Source organism: Passer domesticus, chromosome 1 (assembly GCF_036417665.1).
Source record: "Passer domesticus isolate bPasDom1 chromosome 1, bPasDom1.hap1, whole genome shotgun sequence".
In the NCBI taxonomy this organism is placed as follows: Eukaryota; Metazoa; Chordata; class Aves; order Passeriformes; family Passeridae; genus Passer; species Passer domesticus.
Window position 1 is genome coordinate 34317275 of NC_087474.1, and position 19495 is coordinate 34336769.

At 42.0% G+C, this 19495-nt stretch overlaps 1 protein-coding gene across 1 annotated transcript in view; it reads left to right on the forward strand.

Annotated features, from left to right (window-relative positions):
* Positions 1 to 15009, forward strand: part of PLEKHA8 (pleckstrin homology domain containing A8) — a 31018-nt gene extending 16009 nt beyond the window's left edge. Inside the window, exons 7-14 of the mRNA XM_064413605.1 lie at positions 73 to 230; positions 2663 to 2822; positions 3232 to 3317; positions 3957 to 4015; positions 5290 to 5420; positions 5906 to 5976; positions 7213 to 7274; positions 8177 to 15009. Of these exons, the coding sequence (XP_064269675.1) occupies positions 73 to 230; positions 2663 to 2822; positions 3232 to 3317; positions 3957 to 4015; positions 5290 to 5420; positions 5906 to 5976; positions 7213 to 7274; positions 8177 to 8374 (925 nt within the window). The 3' untranslated portion in view covers positions 8375 to 15009. The remainder of the gene's footprint in view (positions 1 to 72; positions 231 to 2662; positions 2823 to 3231; positions 3318 to 3956; positions 4016 to 5289; positions 5421 to 5905; positions 5977 to 7212; positions 7275 to 8176) is intronic.
* The last annotated feature ends 4486 nt before the right edge of the window (positions 15010 to 19495 follow it).

Genomic DNA, 19495 nt, shown 5'->3' on the forward strand with positions numbered 1-19495 from the left:
TTGTATGTTCACAGGAAGAAGCTTACCAAGCAATGCTTTATGCACTAAGTATTATTCTTTCCCTTTCTTCAGGCAGGTGGAATTGAACCCCTGTGAAAATGGCTGTGTAAAAGCAGAAATTAACCATCAAGAGCAAGCAGTTATTAAAAGTATGGAATGTTTAAACTTGGAAACAAATGAGGGGGCTGGTGATATTTATGTTGAAGATCATGTAGCAAAGGATTTGGCGGGTAAGTATATGCACAGTCTTTTGTCCAGGATGATTATTGTATAGGTGTAAATTAAGGAAGGTGTAGCCCTCTTGTGAGACTGCTGGTCCCTGACTCCCCAGAGAGGGAATATCAGTCTTTTAGTCTGATACTGCCTCTTGCAAGTTTTCACAGCATAGCTCCTGCTGCCTTTGTTGATGGCTAACTTGGGACTGAATAGAGAAAGAAATCAAAAATTTGCTTTTGGATAAGTTGAGGCTCTCCAGGTGCACATTGAAGCCTGGCAGGGCTTGGGCTCTCTGTGCACTGTGGGCAGACACATTATTCCCTGCTAGTATGTAGGGCTGCAGCGTCAGAAGGGGCTGTGGAAGCTTTGTGTGTGTGTCTGAGGGCTTGAACTTTTAGTCACTCTTGATTGCTCTGACATATGTTTACAGAAAATTAACCCTTTTTCTGCAACTAAGAGTATCCTAGAAAGCATCTTATTTCTTCCTTTAGCAATAGTTTGAAGTTAGATTTGTGTGTGGCTTCAGTGAAATATTGTTGAACTAACGCAGTATAAAATTCCCCCCAATGTGATTATATTTTAAGGCTGCTGCACTTAATTTGGATAACTATTCATGTAACATGATTTTTGCATATCCTGTTGAATGGACTGTACTGTTCTTGAGCAGTGGCTTTCTCTGCCTGGCTGTTATTCCAAAACATAAATATGCAGTCAGTGAGTCAGCAGAAGTTTTTAAGTCCAAGTTAATGATGATAATCATTTTGCCCTTATGGGTTCTCTTTGGAGTTTTTCCCATTTTTGGGGTTGGTACTACATAATCTGGCAAGTCCCTGCAGAATAACACACACATGACACCATCTATCTTAATATTAATAAAACAGCATTAAAGCGAGGACATCAAACTAATTCAAATTTTTGGTGTCATTTAGCTCCTGTGGTTCCTGTGCACAAAGGAGAAAAGGCTACCCCCTGTTTGGTACAGATATTTGAGCTGCAGAGTTTTGCTGTCAGTATGGGCTGGAGTTAGGATGTGCAGGGCCATCCAGGGTGGGCTGACCCAGCCAGCCCATGGGTGTACCTGGCTGTACCTGGGTGCTCCCTCTGACTCCCAAGAGCTCTGCTCTATCTCAGATAGTTTTCCTCCCCTCTTTTAAGAGCAGTCAGTCTTTAAGAGTGCTTGAGCACTGAAGTCCCATAGCAAATTTTGCTATCATTTAGGGCTTACAGTGTTTGAGTTTGAAATTTCAGAGGACCCAGGGTTTTTGTGTAGCGCTCCTGCAGTGTCACTGCAGACCTGGGCTGTTCTCTACTCCCTAGCATATTTGTTTGGTGAAGGACAGATCAGTGGCATCACTCAAACCTCTGTCATTCCTTGGCAGAGACACTTTGCTCGTGAATGTCAGTGATGTCTGAGGCTGGAGAATGGCTGGTCTGGGTATGAGGGGTTTTCTTTTCCCCCAGCACCAGGTTTGTTCAGTGGTTCTGCAACTAATTGGCACTGCTGTAAGCCTGCTTTCAGTCGTCATGTGGAAGAAAAGAGTTCCTTGCAGCTTGATCCCTTCACCGAGAAGCTCAGTTCCGTTTCATGTCTCTCTCTAATCCTCACTGACACTTGAGAGTATTCCTTTCCTGGAAAGACAGGTTCCCTGGGAAATTCTGGATGGTAGTTTGACAGTCTGGCAGCAAGATGTACTGTGGCTATGGCTTGTATGATGCAGATGCTGTGAATCATTTTTGCTTCTTATTCTCTGAAGTTGTCCATGAGGTCAGAAGGTCTTGCCATGTATGGGATGTATATGAAAGATTTTGTCCTTCCTTTGTCTTCCTTGTGCTGTATGTGAAACAGATGTACTTGGCCCCAAAGAAGAAATAAAGTAAACCACAGTAGGGAAGGTGAATCTGGATCTTTTTCTGGGAAACTTCAAGATATTTATAGAAATCAGGGAGAACATAGCAACCTTTGATAGCCTGTAAGTGTCCATTTAAGCAGCCAGTTTGCTTACCTATCAGAAGGAATAAGCAATGTTGCTATTACCCTTTTGCTTTTGAAAATCTACTGTGGCACTTCAACAATACTGGGGAAGTTACAACCATGTGAGAAGTAATCTTCCTTTCAAGGAGATGAGTCAGCTCCCTGCTGCACCAAATTGCTTCTTCTGTGCTCTTCTTTCTCACAAGACTGTCCTTGCTGAGGTTGTGTGGGCTTACCTATACTGCAGCCTGGTGCTTGGTCTGTGTGATTAAAAGAAATGTGACTGATTGAAATGTGGTCTGAGCACCTACCAAACCTGCAGTGGTGCTGGCAGGGATGCTTTTAAACTTGCATTATCCAGATATCCAAATGCCTTCCTTCAAATGGAAAGGCATATTGATGAAAAGGAATAACAATATGTGCATGTGACTAGTTTTCTTTTTTTGTTTTTCTTTTGTTTCCTATAAATGCTAGGCATTAAAGAGGATGGAGAGGACAAGCTGCAAGCTGTAGAAGGCTGTGGTGCCCACAAGTTGCTGCAGTCGGAAACAAATTCTTTAAGTGGATTGACTCCGTGTGAGGAAGAAGAAAATGAAAATGATTCTCCTACCTTCTTCAGTGTCATGAGCAATAGGTAGTACAGATTTCAATTAAAAGGATTATTGCATCTTAATGTTAAGCCTTAAATTGACTTATTTTTAAGACTTTTCTGTCTGTAAGGCTGTATTTACTGAAGTTATTTGACAAGACTGCCTACAGCACGGTAATTGGAAGAAGGTATCTTTTGTAAAATTAGCTGTACAGAGTTAAGTGGGAGTTTTTTCCTTGTTTGTAATTGCAGGCCTTGCTTGCACACCACCCAGTGTGTGTTCTCTGCAGTCAATTACTTTAACATAATAAAACAAAAGCCATGTTGCTGGTTTCATGTCTATAAGTTTTCTCTCTATGCAAATAACTTGGACAGGAAATCTAATTTTGCTTTTGGAATTTACATAAAAATAATTGTTAAGGTAACAACATTTTCTCCTTGTCCTGGACACCAGGTTCAGTGATATTGAGCTTCGGGAGGAAGAGGGCATACCAACAGAGGAGTTCCTGGAGTCATGTTATGCAATTGTGCCTGTTCTGGGTAAGGTTCTGTTCTTTTCTTCTGACTCCTTCTGACTGCTGCTAGCAGCAAGCAAAGGTGGGGCAGTTGGGTTGGAAAATTTGTTTCTTAACTTAAGTGATATAGTAGAAGCAGTACCAGCAGAATCAGTTTGACTGGAACCAGAACATGTTTCTTACCCCTCTGCTTTAAAGAGGATCCACTCCCAATTAGATGGGACCCACATATAAACTGTTTGGCAGGCTAGGTGTCTGTATGGAACAGTGATTTCTCCCCCTCAAAAAAGCAGCATAGATGCCTTACAGTCTGGTACAGCTGACAGCACACCATCAGCTGTACACTCTATTTGATTTTTCCAAAGACTTTGATCTTCACCCAGCACAGCCCCCCACCAGCTTGACCCCTGAATCTAGTGGATGTGGTGGCCCTGTGTGCATGCAGCTTTTTGAAGACTTCTGAACTGTAGGTCAGAGTATTTTAACACATGTAGCAACTGGGATGGATTTGTTCTACTCCAGAGAAAAACATCAGTTTGTCATTCATTAAGTATTTTCTTGCCATTTAGAAGGATTGCTAAATGAGTAAATTAAATTATTTTTACTAAAGCATAAGAACTGAAAAAAGATACAATTTTAAAATATGGCTCTTGTTTTTCCCTAGACAAGCTGGGACCAACTGTTTTTGCTCCAGTTAAAATGGATTTTGTAGGCAACATCAAGGTAACAACTTATTTCTAGCACTGGTTTTCATTTTCTAAACAAAATATCTACTTTAGACACAAGTGCTCAAGGATCTTTGTGGTAGGAGTCAGAACTGGAAGGTTATTTAATATTTGATAATGTTACCATGTGTCAGATTAAAACACTGAAATGCCCCTAATTCTGTTCTGACAGTACATGCTGTGTTTAATAAATCCACTTGTGTGCAAACTTATAAAATACTTGATTGACTGCCAAGTAAAACATCTGTTACACCTAATGAATATGACTTTGATCCTGAGCTGTGTAGGTTATAAGTCATGAAGTGATGCTAGCAATGTTGACTTTAACCTGTAAAACAAATGGAGGGGGTGGGGGAAAAACCCCTTTGCTCAGTCAAGTAGGATTGAGAAGCAGGATAAGAAGCAATTTCTCAGCAGACTGGGACAGCCCATGCAGGCTTGGTTCTTGTTCTGGAAGTTCTTCTAGCTTTGAGTACCTTCTGAAGAACCTTCAAGAACCTTTGAAATACTGGTTATGAGACAAAGTGTGTTCATAGCAAGACTTTTCATAGCATTTTCTTTCAAGAAACATGAATAATAAAATATCCTCTGAGTGTATGCTAAGGAATATTGTATGCAATCAGATTTGTTTGGTTGCTTATCTTATAGAACGTAGCCACTGAAAGACTGAAAATAACAAGAGAAAATAATGCTATTTAAAAATTTAAAACCTGGAATATTTATTGTCAGGTGGTAGGCAGCTACTCCTTTAATGAAGAAGAAAAATCTTTTTGTATGCCCCTTATATATTGTCTTTTTTGTTTGCTTGAGGAGTTGTGTATAGAAACTAGGGAATAAATGAAAACCAGAGGCATGTTGAGCACTGCTAACTGTAATATTGAGAGTTTGTAGTGGTCAGAAGGTAGATTTTGCTTGTAGTTAAAGCTCTGGGCAAATGGGACTCTGCTTGAAGAGCAGCTTGAATTAACTCCTTTCCTCCAGTGGGGAGGATGTCATGGGAACTTCAAGCATTTTGTTGGACAGAAATGGTAGGTCCCATGTAAATTTTTGACTGAGATGCTTTATTTTGGTTGTGTTAGCCCGATGTGTCTGGGCGGTGCCCTGGGATGGCATGCCCAGGGTGTCAGAGCAGCCATGCCATGGGGAGTGTGTGACATCCTTGGGAATCTGTAGTATCTCTTAGCAGGGAAGAGTCCTGGTAAATGGGTGGTGTTTATAGGCCCCTGTTGGGCTTTAAAAGGCCTAAAGCTTTGCCTGTTATGTTCTTTCCAGAAGATAAACCAGAAATTTATAACCAACAAAGAAGAGTTTGATACCCTTCAGAAGATTGTGCTCCATGAAGTGAACGCAGGTGTAGCACAAGTTAGAAACTCTGCTACAGAGGCTCTCCTGTGGCTGAAAAGGTAATGGCCTTGTAGCTGCCTTCACTGTGAACTGCTGAATGAGGAGCCTTTCACCAGTGCAGTCTTATGTACATGGGGCAGGCTGGTTACTTCCCACAGGCTCCATCAGTCCAAATTGGCCAGTTTCAAGATTAATGTGTTTTCTGTGGTTGTATCACTGCAACTTTGTCAAAAGGCCTGAAAAAAAACATTGCAGGCAAACTTTTTTCCTGTACAAGTGAAGTTACAGTGAATGACTGACTGATCCTACTTGGCTAGGGCATCATTTCAAGCTGCAGCAGAAATGTTTAGGAAAGTGTTTTTCCCTTGGATTGGGAGAGAGGGTGGAGGAGGTGGCTGCAACTTTGTTCAGATTGAAATTGGCTCCTTGATACTGAGTTTTATTGCACTTTGGAGTTGTATTGCAACTTTGGGGGCTTTGTTATACTTTGGATTACTTTCTTATAAACATGGTTTCTTTTTATTTCATGGGTTCCTCCTGGCAGAGGTTTAAAGTTCTTGAAAGGGTTTTTGACAGAAGTGAAGAATGGAGAAAAGAATATCCAAACAGCTCTGAGTAAGTACCAATTGCTCTGTCCTTCATGTGCTTCTAAATTCACATGCTTGGCTACTTTCCTCCTTGTTTGGAACCTGTGTCTTCAGTGGCTGATGAAGAAAGTGATCTCTAAGACTTATTTTTGAAAACTGCAGTTTTTTAAAATGGCTGCTTTGAGATGGGTTACTAGATAACTGGTAAATGTCGATTCATCAGCAAATAAAGATTCCTTTAATTGGCATATTTTTGGCAGAGGAGACAGTCAAGTGCTTTGACTCATTCAAATTTCTCTACTGGTTTGCAGTGGGAGCTCTCCCAAATGTATAATTGCTGTTTTGTTAGTTTTCTAATTCCTTGTGTGATTGGCCATCATTCTTTGAAATCACCTCTTTGCCAATTTGGCTGTGAATTGCCTGCATGAATTAGAAGGGAAGTTGTAACAAAGAAGGAGGATTTTTTTCCAAGTACATAATTCCTGACACTTTCTTTGTCAAGCTACTGGCCATAGTAAGTACAAAACAAAATACAAATTCTCCTTAGGCTTGACTTGGTTAATCCTGAGCAAGACCCTCTCTATATGCATGCAATATAATGTTGTAATAATCCTTTAAACCAACTTCAAAACAGCCTTTAAAAAGCTTTTTATATTATCTTCTTTTACACAGCAAAGCAGTTGCCTTATAGGATTAGTAAAAACTACTAGCTAAAGCGTGTAGCAGCTCTTGGAAGTGAGGCTGTAAATACATTGCTACCAGATATGGGTGTTAAACGCCATGGAAAGTGATTAGGTATTTATTTGACCTTCTGAGTTTGAAGACTTCAGCACTGAACTGCTCCTTGAATTGCTCTGTGTCTGCAGCAGAGTCATGGTGCTGTTTTTTCTACTTTTTCATTCCCTTTCTTCCCCTGAAAAGCTCTTCTATATCTGTACCAGCACTGTAGCTTTGGTTTACTGTTGGAATTTCACTCCATACAGTATTTTCTTAGACTTTACATTAGCCTTCCTGTCTGTTAGAACACTTACTTGCTGTGGATGAGTTGAAGGAGATTTGACAGGGGAGCTGAGACCCCAGTGCAGAAATCCCAAATCTGTCATCTCCTTTCCGTCATAACTTAGGTACTCAGAAACAGCCATTATTTACATCGGATGACAAGAATATACCCTTGAATAGTCATTTCTAAGCTCTGTGTTCTCTTCGTGATGCAAACTTAAAACTGCCATACATCTATCTCTTGATTTATTTTTTTTCCTTTAAGACAATGCTTATGGAAAGACATTACGGCAGCACCATGGTTGGGTTGTCCGCGGGGTCTTCGCAGTAAGTATTTATCTTGGCTGCTGATAGAGCTGGGGGCCTTGTCCAGGTGATCTTATATTGTAAACTGTGTTCAAATTCTGAGTATTAAAATGAATAGATTCCTTTGCCAGACCTTATTTTCAAAGTGAGGATTGTGGCTCTCACTGTGTTTAGTACTGGACTTTCAGGGTGGAGCCATATTTCTAGAGATGAAACAGGCAGATTGCACTTGCATGCACAATTTTTTAATTATGTGTTTTGAGCACAGTCTTGCAGGACTATTAAATGAAGAAAAGAGGCTTCGAGTTGCTTTTTTGAAGATTGATATCTCTTTGAATATGAAGAACATTCAGGCAGGGTTAGCATAGTGTGTGTGGGGAGTTGGATGGAGGAAATGTTTCGTCCAGTCTGGCAGCTCCCCCTTGTGTCTGTCATTGGGAAATTATCACTGAAATTACAAAAGGAAAAAGGAAAACCTCAGCCAGGCAATCATGACTTTGAGAGGAGCAGAATTGTTGGAGACAGCTTTCTAAAGAGCCTCTTGAGAATTTGGTGATGGTGTGTAACACTGGGTTGGGACCTCCCCTAACAAACTGTCCTTTATTTGGGGTTTGTATTTAATTGATTTCTGATGTGCTCAGTTTATTTATACAAAATATGATACACGGACACTTTCTAAAAGTCTGGCATCTCTGAAGATATCTTTACCTGGGAATCTACACAAATATAATTAAAAAATCAATATTTTATAAAGGTAACCTCCCTTCTAGTTAAAATTCTCAATATATGCATGTACATGTGATTAAATTGAAGCTATGCAGTCTAAATGCAAAGAGGGAAGTTTTAGAAGTTTTTCCTGGCTTTAGTTGTATTTCTTTTCCCATTCTGTGTTGCAAATCTAAAAGCTTTGTTTCCTCTCCCAGTTAGCTTTGAGGGCAGCTCCAACGTATGAAGATTTTGTGGCAGCTCTGTCTGTAGATGAGTGCGATCCTCAGGAAGAAATATTTTACAAAGGAATGCAGAGAGACCTCAACATTTACTTACCAGCCATGGAAAAGCAGCTAAATATCTTGGACACTCTCTATGAAGTACATGGTTTGGAGTCAGATGAGGTGGTATAACTACAGCAAGACCACATCTTAAAAATTCAGGGACTGTGTCTGTTAACAAAGATTTCTTCCATTTTGGTTTTGGGACATCATTTCTGTTCATTGTATCTTTTCAGGTGGGAAGGGTGTTGAGTGTTTTGGGAGAAGGGTATGTATGATTTTTATCTTTTCATTATGCTTGTGTTGCATTTAAATGCAGAGGTACTGTCTCTCTTTGGATCATAACTATGTCCGTGATGAATGTTTTTGACTGTTTCTCTTCTGCCTGTGCACCTCCTCTCCTCTTCACCTCCTCAAAGTAACAGAGCAGAATTTGGCCTTTGCTGCTGTACCTAGGAGAGACCTGATCTTGCAGCAGAGCTGTTGGGTCACCAACATGGCACCCAGGCAGGTGCTGCTGCCTCTGACTCTCCCATTCCCTGTGCCCACTCCCTGCTGTGGTGTAAGAGAATAGTAGAGTTATTTTTACCCTGATAGCAGAAGAGAAGGACAGCTAAACACCAGCTTATAATGTGGTGAGTTTGTCCCTCAATTTGGGTTGGGGCTCTTTAATGCAAATAATATATTTGCATGACATAAATATTTATTAAATTAAATAAACTTTTTAATCCAAATATTGCAGAGATCTTCACCACAGGTGTATGTGGCTGGTGGTCTGAGTGGCCCCAAGGTCTAACCTTTGGAACAGGATGTTGTGTTCCCTGACCAGCTCGCAGTACATGCTGTGGCTTCCCTGCCATATAAACCTTTTAGGTTTCAGGGGTTTCTTGAATCAAATTCACGCAAAACTGTAATACTTGCTTTTAAGTTGAGTACAGCTAGCAGTTTGAAAAGCAGATATCATTAAAATCCTTCCTAGGCTGTCATTATGGGCAGAAACTTCATGCAAGTGGACATGAAATGAGTAAAGTATAGGGGAAGCTAAAATTTGTGATGGAGCTGTTAAACATGGGACCAATTACAAATCTCGAATTTTGAAATTATTTAGAAGTGACTAAACATTAAGAAAGATTTCTCCCTTTTCCTATTTTCCTGATACAGGTTAAAATGTGTTTGTTAGCATTGCTGCTATTAAAAATAGTGAAGAACTCCTTTTAGCTAGTGATATGGTTAGCAACAAAATTTCTAGTTGTGTTGATGACCAAGCGGAAGGCTGTCTGTGAATTACTGACTCCAGTTCAAGGCATAAGCAGGTCTCTCTGTGTTGACCTGGGGTTTCAGATGGCTTTGTACAAAGAGCTGAGTTTAACTCATGTGCAGAGGGGTGAAGACTCTGCTAGTGAGGTACTTAGAATTAGAAAGTTTTCATAAATACAGAAGGCAGTGTTGCCATACTCACAGAAGTAGTGCTGGCTTTTGCTAGGCTAAAAACAATGTTGTTAGTAAAATGAATGTAACTGCAGACCTGCTGCCCTGCATTGCTCTGTGACAGGAGCCTCTGCACACTGAATACTTGATCCTTTCTAAAGAGCCTAGCATTGTGAGCTTTAAGAAAAGCATGTGATACTTGAAGAAAAGGCCAATATCAAACTTTGTGCATAAAGAAAGATACCAGGACTCTAATTAGACATTCGTAGTCATAGAATATGCTGTGTTAGAAGAGACCCAAGGGGTCAGGATCATCAAGCCCAACTCCTGGCCCTGCACAGGACACCCCAAGAATCCCACCATGTGCCTGACAGCATTGTCCAAAAGCTGCTTGAACTCAGATGGGCTCAGTAACCATTTCCCTTGAGAACCTGTTCCAGCGTCCAGTTACCCTCTGGATGAAAAGCTTTTACCTGGTATCCACCCTAATCTTCCCCTGACTCAGCATGAAGTAATTTCCTTGAATTCTGTCACTGCTCATGAGAGTGAAGAGATCAGTGTCTGTTCCTCTCTTTCCCTTGTGAGGATGTTGAAGACCACAGTGAGGTTTCCCCTCAGTCTCCTCCATGCTGGACAAACCGAGTGACCTCCTCCTGGCTTCCCCTACAGACCCTTCACCATCCTCATGGCCCTCCTTTGGACACTCTCTGACAGCTTAATGGGTGTTTTGTATTGTGCCACCCAAAACTGCCCCCAGCACTTGTGCTGAGGCCACCCCAGTGCAGAGCAGAGCAGGACAATCCCTTCCCTTGCCTGGCTGGCAGTGCTGTGTCTGCCCCCCAGGACAAGGTTGGCCCTCTCAGCTGTCAGGGCACTGCTGAATCAGATTTAACTTGCCATCAGCCAGGACCTCTTGAGCTGTCTGCAGTGCTGCTCTCCAGCATCTCATTCCTGTCTGTGCACACAACCAGGACTGTCCTGTCCCAGGTGCAGAATCTGGCACTTGCCCTTGCTAAACTTGATGCACTTCGTGGTTGCCCATCTCCAGTTTGTCAGGGTCTCTTTGCAGGACCTTCCTGCTCTCAAGGGAATCTCAGTTTAGCTCCTCCCAATCTGGTGGTGTTGGCAAACTTACTTAGCATCCCTTCCAGTCCTGTGTCCAAGTCATTTATGAAGATGTTGAAAAGCACAGGGCCAAGGATGGGGCCATGTGGAACTCCCTAGGGACAGGACATCAGTCTGATGAGTCACTACAGCCATTTGTGCCCAGCCCATGAGCCAGTTGCTCACTGATCATGTAACGTGGTTATTGAGCTGTGTGTTGGTCATCTGTCCAGAAGGATACTGTGAGATACAGTGTTGAAAGCTTTGCTGAAGTTCAAAAAGATGACATCAGCTGGCTTTCCTAGATAACTAAGTAGGCTACCTTGTCGTAGAAGGAAATCAGTTTTGACAATCAAGACTTGCCTCTCATGAAGCTGTGCTGGCTGTGACCAATGACTGCACTGTCTTTCAGGTGCTTTCCAATACCTCCCAGAATAGTCCTTCCCATGATTTTACCTGGCACTGAAGTGAGACTGACAGGCCTGTAATTTCCTGGGCCCTTCTTCCCCTTATTGAAAATCAGGACAATGCTTGCCAGCTTCCAGTCAGCTGGGACTCTCCAGATTCCCAAGAGACTGTTTAAATAGTGTGACTTCTTGCTCTGTCACCTTTTCTGAGTTTTACCCATCTGTAGTTCCTAGGTACTCAAGAAGGATCAGAAGTAATCAAGTTTTAGTTTTGTGGATTTTCCTAAAGTAAGTATGTATGTGAGTACAAAGTCAAAACTTTTGACCAAAACTCTGTTCAATTATTTTACTACTCACAGTGCTAAAAATGAAGCTGAGAGCCTTTGGAATTTAGTTGTCTGCTGCTTCTAAGTGTGAATCCAAAGAATCCACCCCTGTGGGAGATCAACCAACTTTCTACCCTGTGTAGTTTCCTCACAATTTTCAGCTGTTCTGTGGGAAACTTCACTGTAATAGTTTTTAGCTGAATGGTCTGGAAAGATAATGGAGACCACATTTCCACAAAATATCAGCTAGATTATGGGAAGACCAGGAAGAGATCCCTCTTCTCTAGAAATTAACTGTCAGATCATGAAAAAAAAAAAATTAATTCCTTTTTGCTCTATGTTTTTCCAGTAGTAGGAAAGTATATTCAGCTTGGAGTATTTGGAGGTATTTTTGGGGTTTCTGTCTTGTTTTGGTTTGTTTTTTAACTAGCAGGAGAACCACTAGTTTGTTGGGTGTGCATCAGATGCAAAATTTGTTACAAAAAGTCAGGAGGCTTTATTTTGTAGGCAAAGAACACCTTCATTGGGCCACTAGCTCCAGTTACTAAGTTCTACAATTCTTCTGTCGTCCAACAAGCAGGGCAAGTGTTCCACATTACATGTTCTCTAGTCAGCATGGCATCCTGCCTCAGAGCAGGCTTTTTCATCTTGCTGTTTTGTGTAAAGTTGTTTTTTCTGAACTCTGGAATTGGTGCTTGAGAACGTTTTTAGGAGACCATGGCTCCAGGAGGCCCCTCTGTGCTTGTTGTTAAACAGGGGCCGTGCACAGAACGAACTGAGCAAGGTCTCCTTGCCTTCAAAACTTGCACTTCTTTCTCCATGCACTGCTCTTGCAGGGCGTTGAGCACTTCTGAGACTTCTGAATGCTATCTTTGCAGTCAAACCACCACTGAGAAGGAAATCCATGCAGCGTGTTGCAGAGCTGAACTCCAAGTTACACTTCTCAGGACGTAGTAGGCCAGATGACCAATTGGAAGCAAAAGCACTGATAGACAACTCACTCTCTTTTTCTGTGGTGTCAGTTTGACAAGCAGAGAGGATGGCATTAGAATATTTGTAGAGAACAAGCAACTAATTTTTGGCCTTCAAATTTAGAATTTGAGAGAAGGTCAGTGTTTTCTGTTTCATCTGTTTGGTTTGTTGATTAGTTAGGGTTGTTTTCTTAGTTGTGTTTTTTTAATGGCTGACATTTGTGAACAACTGACCTGCACACTGATAGACATCCACGTGACTCTCAGATAACAGCACCCTGGCTCTCTGTACTTCACATTAACTACTTTGCTTTCTTAAGTTGTGCTAATCTGAAGTTTTGCATCCCTTTCCTTTAGAAATGCTTTTGGCTGTTACCTTCAGTGTCTGACAGTTGCATATTCTCAGGGATTTTACTTACCCAAGGTGAAATAAGAGTAATCAAGCCTTACCCTAGGGGGGGAGTAAGGCTGCTTTTTGTGAAGTTAGTGTAGCTGAGCGTAGAAGTCTGATCCAGCATATGAGACAGGCAGTGTCTGTATAGCGTGGTAAATCCCAAAGCAATCTGATAAAGTGCTACCTAGTACTGAATAATTGCAGTCAGCATGTTTGAATAGAGATCATGAGCACATCTTTGTTATATAAATGTCATTGACATCAGAGCAGAGCTGTCAATTTCAGTCAAGTTCTGCTTAGCAATCAGATCCTTTTATTTATTTTATTTATTTTGTGGGGTTTTTTTCTTTTTAAACAAGCTGTGTTCTGGAGTCCTCTCTGCTATTTAAAGTCACCATACTCAGTTCCCTATTGAAGTTTTGTGACATTACAATTGTAGAATATGAACTGCATACTCAAGTGCTTTAGTGTAAACATAACGAGTCATTGAATCATCCCATCTTGACACTGTTGTGCTGTGGATCTCCCTTTAACAGATGCATTTAAAGTCAAGGGCCATGTACCTTCACTTGAAAGCTTTTTGTAAAGCATCGTCAGGATTTAAGTTACAGATGTTTGCTTTTGAAATCTTTCCTAGTTTGAAAAGTGTTGCTTAGTTGGTTGGACATGTAAAAAGTATGCCCAAAATCTGCCCCAGGTGTTTACAGTCTGCTTTGGAAAAGGGGTGTGGGCCATTATAGAAAGTGCTACATATGTCCATATGCTGTACCTTCTAACCCTTTATTTTCATTGTCACTTCAGCTTTTGTGAAAACCTAGGGAAGCTTAAACTGCCTTTCAGACACCAGGAAAGATCATTAGTCTGTTCATACTTGGCTGTCTTGACCTTTTTCCTCACCTGCTCTTTCCTTTCTATCCATTGTCACCTGCTTTGCTACGAAGGCTGTTGATGTCAGAGCAAAGCAGGATGTTTTATAAGGCATGCAAATATAAACTCGGATATTCAGAATTCTTTGGCAGGCAGTGTAAATTGGGACATTTCAAACTTGGATGTTCTGCCTCATAGGAATGAAAGCACATGGTTTTTTGGTTTTGTTGTTTTATTTTGTTGTTTTAGTTTACTTATTTCTCTCCTCTTGCCTGCATAGCACAGATAACAAAACAAAAAAGCAGTGTGGAAATAAGTGAATTCATGCCTCGTTGATGCCTTCTGTAGTCCCCTGGTGAACAAACCCTGCAAATTCTGCTTGCTCCAAGCAATATAAAACCTCCCTTGTGCAGGAGGGGTGTCATAGTGCACTTACTGCCTCTGAGCAAACCCAGGCCATAGCTGATCCTGCTCACAGTTGACACAAGGATTAAAGCACTTGCTTTGAAGTTATGACATAGGCGTGTTCTTCACTTACACACACGTGCACCATCCCACTGGCATGCAGTTCTTCAAAATGCAGTCTTAGATTGTAATTTTTAATATCCCTTTCTGGGTGTAAGATTTCTCCCCTACATACTTCAGATGTGCTAAAGCTGGATTTTTTAAATATGAAACTTCCTTGTTTTCATTTCCTTATTTCTGCTTAACACTAAGTATGTCAACTTTCTTTTGCATTTCAGCATTCAAAGTGTCCAAAAGTTATTGATTCCTTTATTTAAAGCCATGTTGAAAGTTTGAGATTTATGTCTACTTGAAACTATAGGAGTAAATTGCATTCCAGAATACAATAATTAAACTGAAAACCAAGGCAGCTTGCTTTTATGGTTTCCTTTTCTATTTTTGGCTATTTTTCAAGCCAGTTTTGGGCATACATTTTTATCAATGTCAAGCTAAGCTTAATGTAAGCCTTACTTTGCATACTAAAATATATACATACTGAAATACATTTAAAGACAAAGAGAAGGTATATTGCCTCACACTAAATTTACTGAATTCTAAGGGCTTGTTCATGCCCCCCAAATCACCTCTCAGTGTAAGCTTTGCACAAAGTGTGCTGTCATAAGAGGTTCAGTCTGAAATACCCTGAAGTTTCCAGTCTGCATCATCTCTCAAATCATTCAGCATCTGTCTCTTCTTTTGGAGCGTTTTTAAGACTTTGACAGACTTTTATATTATTTCATTATAATAAACTTATTTTAAATAAGCATGTTTTTAAATCTCGTTTTCTCCTTGCATGGATTTTGTTTCTTTTATTACAATGTAGAGCCTAAAGTGCTCTTCAGGACTCCATTTGTTATGGTTACTGTGTGAACAGTCGAAACCAGTATGTTTCTGGTTGACAGAAACTGCCTGTATGTATCTTTGTATGAAGAATGTTAACACACATGAAGCCTGTTCAGACTGTGAGAATAAAAGCTGTGTCTGGCATGTGGTTGTGGGTCCTTGGCCAGTGTAAATAGGGGAAGGTTGTAGTTACAAAATCCAGCTGGGCAGCATGAGAGGAATTTGTATTTTCAAATTACATGTATTATTTGTCCTTGGACTTGAATCTCTTCCACAGAGATTGCAAAGACTTCAGCAACTCCTGTGTGGTCATCTCAGATGCGGGTAAGGACTGGTGCTCCTTAACCTGGGTGGAACATATCCCTTTCCTCTCCCTTTTCTTTCTCCATCTGAAGACAGCATGGACCTGACAGCAGATCTGTGATACTCAGTCGTGTCACTCTAGCAAGGGCAAGTCCCTCTGTTAAATGGCAACAACCAGGCAGAGAGCTGGGCTGTGGCAGAGGCATTTTCTCAGCTGCAGAAGAGCCCTTGGCTGTGCCTGACCAGCCCTGTGGCAGAGGTGGGATGGGGTGCACATATCCCATTGCAGCAGCACTGCTCAGCCAGAGCTGCTGTCTCCCAAGAGATTCAGGAGATTCTGAACACTTCTAATTGCAGTGGGCCCCAGAGCATCATTCTTGCAAAGGCCAGGAGTTGTATTTGCTTCAGTGAGGGCTGCGCATGAGTCATCAGTCCCCTCTGCAAATGCCTCATTGTCCTGAACAGCCAAACACAGACAGCAGCACTGCACAGACATGTTCTGGTAGAAATCTCATGCACAGAAAGATACCTCCCAGGCAAGAGTCACCTCACTACAACTTCTGCTGATTAGTAAAGTGAATCTGTTGCTGTTACAGGATCCCAGATGAACTGCAGAAAGAGCTCCAGCTTTTACAGTTTGCCATAGTTGTTAGTAAAGGTCAGGGCATGTGATGCTGGCTGCTAAATTCCTGTCCCTGCAGGAATCTAGATCCATGGTTCAAAATAAGAAATTGGTGTGCTGAGCATGTTGGAACACACAGGTACTGCTGTTAAACTGAGAATGTCAAAGAGGACACATTAGATTCTGTAATAACAAAAATATCCTTAAATATTCTTTTTCCTTAGGGTTCATCTGTATGGATGAAAACTGTGTTTTCTGATTTTAAGAAGGAAAGACAGTGCAAGTTCACAGCACCAAAGCTATGACCAGTGCAGTGAGGCAGAGTGCAGCCTTCAGTGGGCTGGTTTCCTTCTACCCAGCTGGCAACCCTGTCTACTCTGCAGGCAGCATGGGGCTGGCATGCAGTTTTGTGACCTCTAGGAAATAAAAAGCTATTGAAATGCAAAATATGGGACTATAATTCAGCACTACAGCAAAATCTGGAGTACAGGTTTTAAACATCGGCTCAACACATTTATGCAAAGTTGTTCGCTGAATTTTAGCCATGGAAAGAAAAGTTTTACCATTTGAGAACTGGTTAAGAATAAAGCACAAATATGAGGAGGAATTGCAGGAGATGCTGCAGTACACCAGGCCTTTCCAGACATTGGTGCAGCCAAGCTGTCTGTGTGTCCATTTGAATGCTTTTGTCCAAGATGTCATAATATATTTTTTCCTAGTATTTTAGTACATTGAGCCAAATATATTTCTTAATGAACAGATATTTATTCCATGCCTCCTGTGTCTAACACAGGTTTTAGATTTGTTTCTTGTGTGTTGCCAAAAAAAAAGTCAGCCTTAGAAAGCTTCCAGCTTCCTGCCCTGCCCCTCTAGGGGGATGGTTCTCAGAGAAGCCGCACCGATGGTGTTACAGACTCAACCCCAACTTTGGGGATTAGGGAAAAAGGCTTTTTCAGCTTTTGTTTTGTTCTGGCATTCCTCTAGCCTTCACTTTTTACCAGCCTGTATTTCTTTGCTGGTGTCCTGGCTTGCAAGGTCTCATAAAATTTCTTCAGGGTCCTTCATTGTTTACCCATGACTCTAGGGAGGTGTCACCCTGCATGCAGGAGTTCTGCCTGCAGCTGGAGGAGCTGAAATTGGTGACACAGCCTTCCAGAGCCATCAGCAAAAGGAGCTTCACTGAGATGCTGCTTCCCCAGTGGGTGCTGCTGCCAACCAGCAGCGTTTGGCTGCTTTCTCTGTCTGTACCTCACTGCTTTCAGCAGATGCACTGGTGTGTGGCCTGAGCAAAGCCCTACAGCAATGCCAAAGAGAGGGCAGCTCCCTGTTTTCCCAAAATCAAACAGATCTGAGACTCTGAAATGCATTTTTCATCAAATTGTTTGTACCAGGGCTCCTGCTGTGGCTTTCTGCCAAAATAACTTCCAATCAGTTTAGCATCTGTTTCCAGTGCTGGTATTGCCAGCTCATCTGTAGCCTTCAGACACCAGACGTGCCTCACATAGTTTCCTATAGGTCAGAGCTTTCCACTTGCTCTCTTGCTGAGAGCTGGTACCCACCTCTTCCTGCAGGCAGGAGGAGCTGGGCAGTGCCACCTCTGCTGCCACCCCTGGCCTGCCTCACTCTCTGCCAGAGGTGACATCGGCTCTGTGGCCTCAGGTACTCGAGCTCAGTGCTCCATATAGCACACAAGGGAGCAGCAGCTTTCCCAAACCAACCGAGCAGCTCTGCCCCATGAGCACGATGTGCCTGGGTGCAGCAGATGTCTGTGAAACCTGCGCCCCTCCGAGCCCTGGGCCAGCTGGGTGAGGCTCTTGTAGCATTCACATTCTCTGGAAAAATCCCTTCACCCAGGATTCTTCTCCTGGGAACCTGAGAAACCTCAGAAAAAAGGAAAACTATTGTTATCTCATTTGCTTCTCCTGTGTTTGCTCATTTGTGGAATGTGTTTGGAGATTATTTATCCACAGGTGATTGTTTCATGGGATTCTGGTATGAGTTGTTTTGACTCTTGGCCCATCAGGGCCAAGCTGTGTTGGGACTCTGGAGAGAGTCACGAGTTTTCATTATTTTCTTTTTAGCATTGAGTAAGTATCTTTTCTGTATTCTCTAGAACAGTATAGTTTAGTGTTCTTTAATATAATATAGTATTATAAAGTAATAAATTAGCCTTTGGAAAACATAGTCAGATTCCTCCCTGCCACAGGGGTCACCTGCAAATACAATAGGCTTTCCTGCCAAAAACCCTCTCATCAAGAGCAAGGGCCTGCTCTCCCTCACAGCTTGGTTCTGTGCCCCTGGTGAGAGGCACTGACAGTTCTGCCTCAGCAGATGTGCCAGCCGGGCACAGGAACCTTCTTGCACGTGCTCCTCTCCTCGTCGGGATGTACTGAACGTCCCAGTCACCCAGTGGGCCATGCCAAGACATTTCGTTATTTATTTTCTTCAGTCCAGCTTACTCAATTCCCTTTCCTTCCCACTAGTCTTTTAAGGGTCTATATTCTGTCACCTTCCCTCTACAGTGCACTCTCAGAGTATAAATAGTCACAGTTAGTTATCCACTTCATCAGTCATCTTGAGCAGGCTGCTCTCCCCTGGGGCTCAATCCAGCCCCTGGGCAGAATCTGGGGAAAACCCTGGGCTATTTCAAAGCACTTGGACATGCTTCTTGTCAGCCAGCCCAGAAGTTTCTTCATATAGCACTTTGTTTACTCATGTAAGTCTTGTGTGGAGAGTTCATGTATCCAGACTGCGCTCCTTCTGAAACAGGACTCCCTCCTGTCCAAGCTCTTCCGCTTTGGATAAAGTAATTAAATATTAATTTACATTTTCTTAACCCTATATTATCCAGCAACGTTCTCAGCCTATGAGTATGCAGCTGTTATCCATCCAGGGAGAGGATTTATCTGTCCACAATCATATTTTTTTGTTTACCAACTCTCTCAAATGGAGCTCTCCTTTCTTTTCTATTGATAGAGATGTCTAAGAACAGATAAAAGCAGGATATTCCTACACCAGTGGAACTTTTCAAAAACAGCTATTTGTTACCACCTTTTTATTAAAACAGAAATAGACACACACACAAAAAAAAAATCTGCTGAGGGAGTCTTGCCTTAAAGAAATTTCTTATGAGCTTCAAAGTTTAGTGAAACAAAGGCGGGGCCTGGAAAGCTCTGTTTATATCCCTAAATAAATATAGGGCATATATAACCACACTGGTAAATTACAGCTGATAGGCCTGTGTCCTTCAGCCTCAGTTGAGTCACAGGTGTTGAGGGTGTGGGGGGAACTCCTTCCACTCCCAAACCCCCATGCAATTCATCTGCTGTGGTTACAGCAGAAATTAAGAAGCCATCAGCCTTTACATATATCCATGTGCTGTCCAAGCAGACCACCCTGCTGGGAAATGTGGATGTGAGCGTTGTAAGCAAAGAGAGGGACCAGAGCCACGGGCATCACCCCCACCATGCTGCAGAAAGCCCCC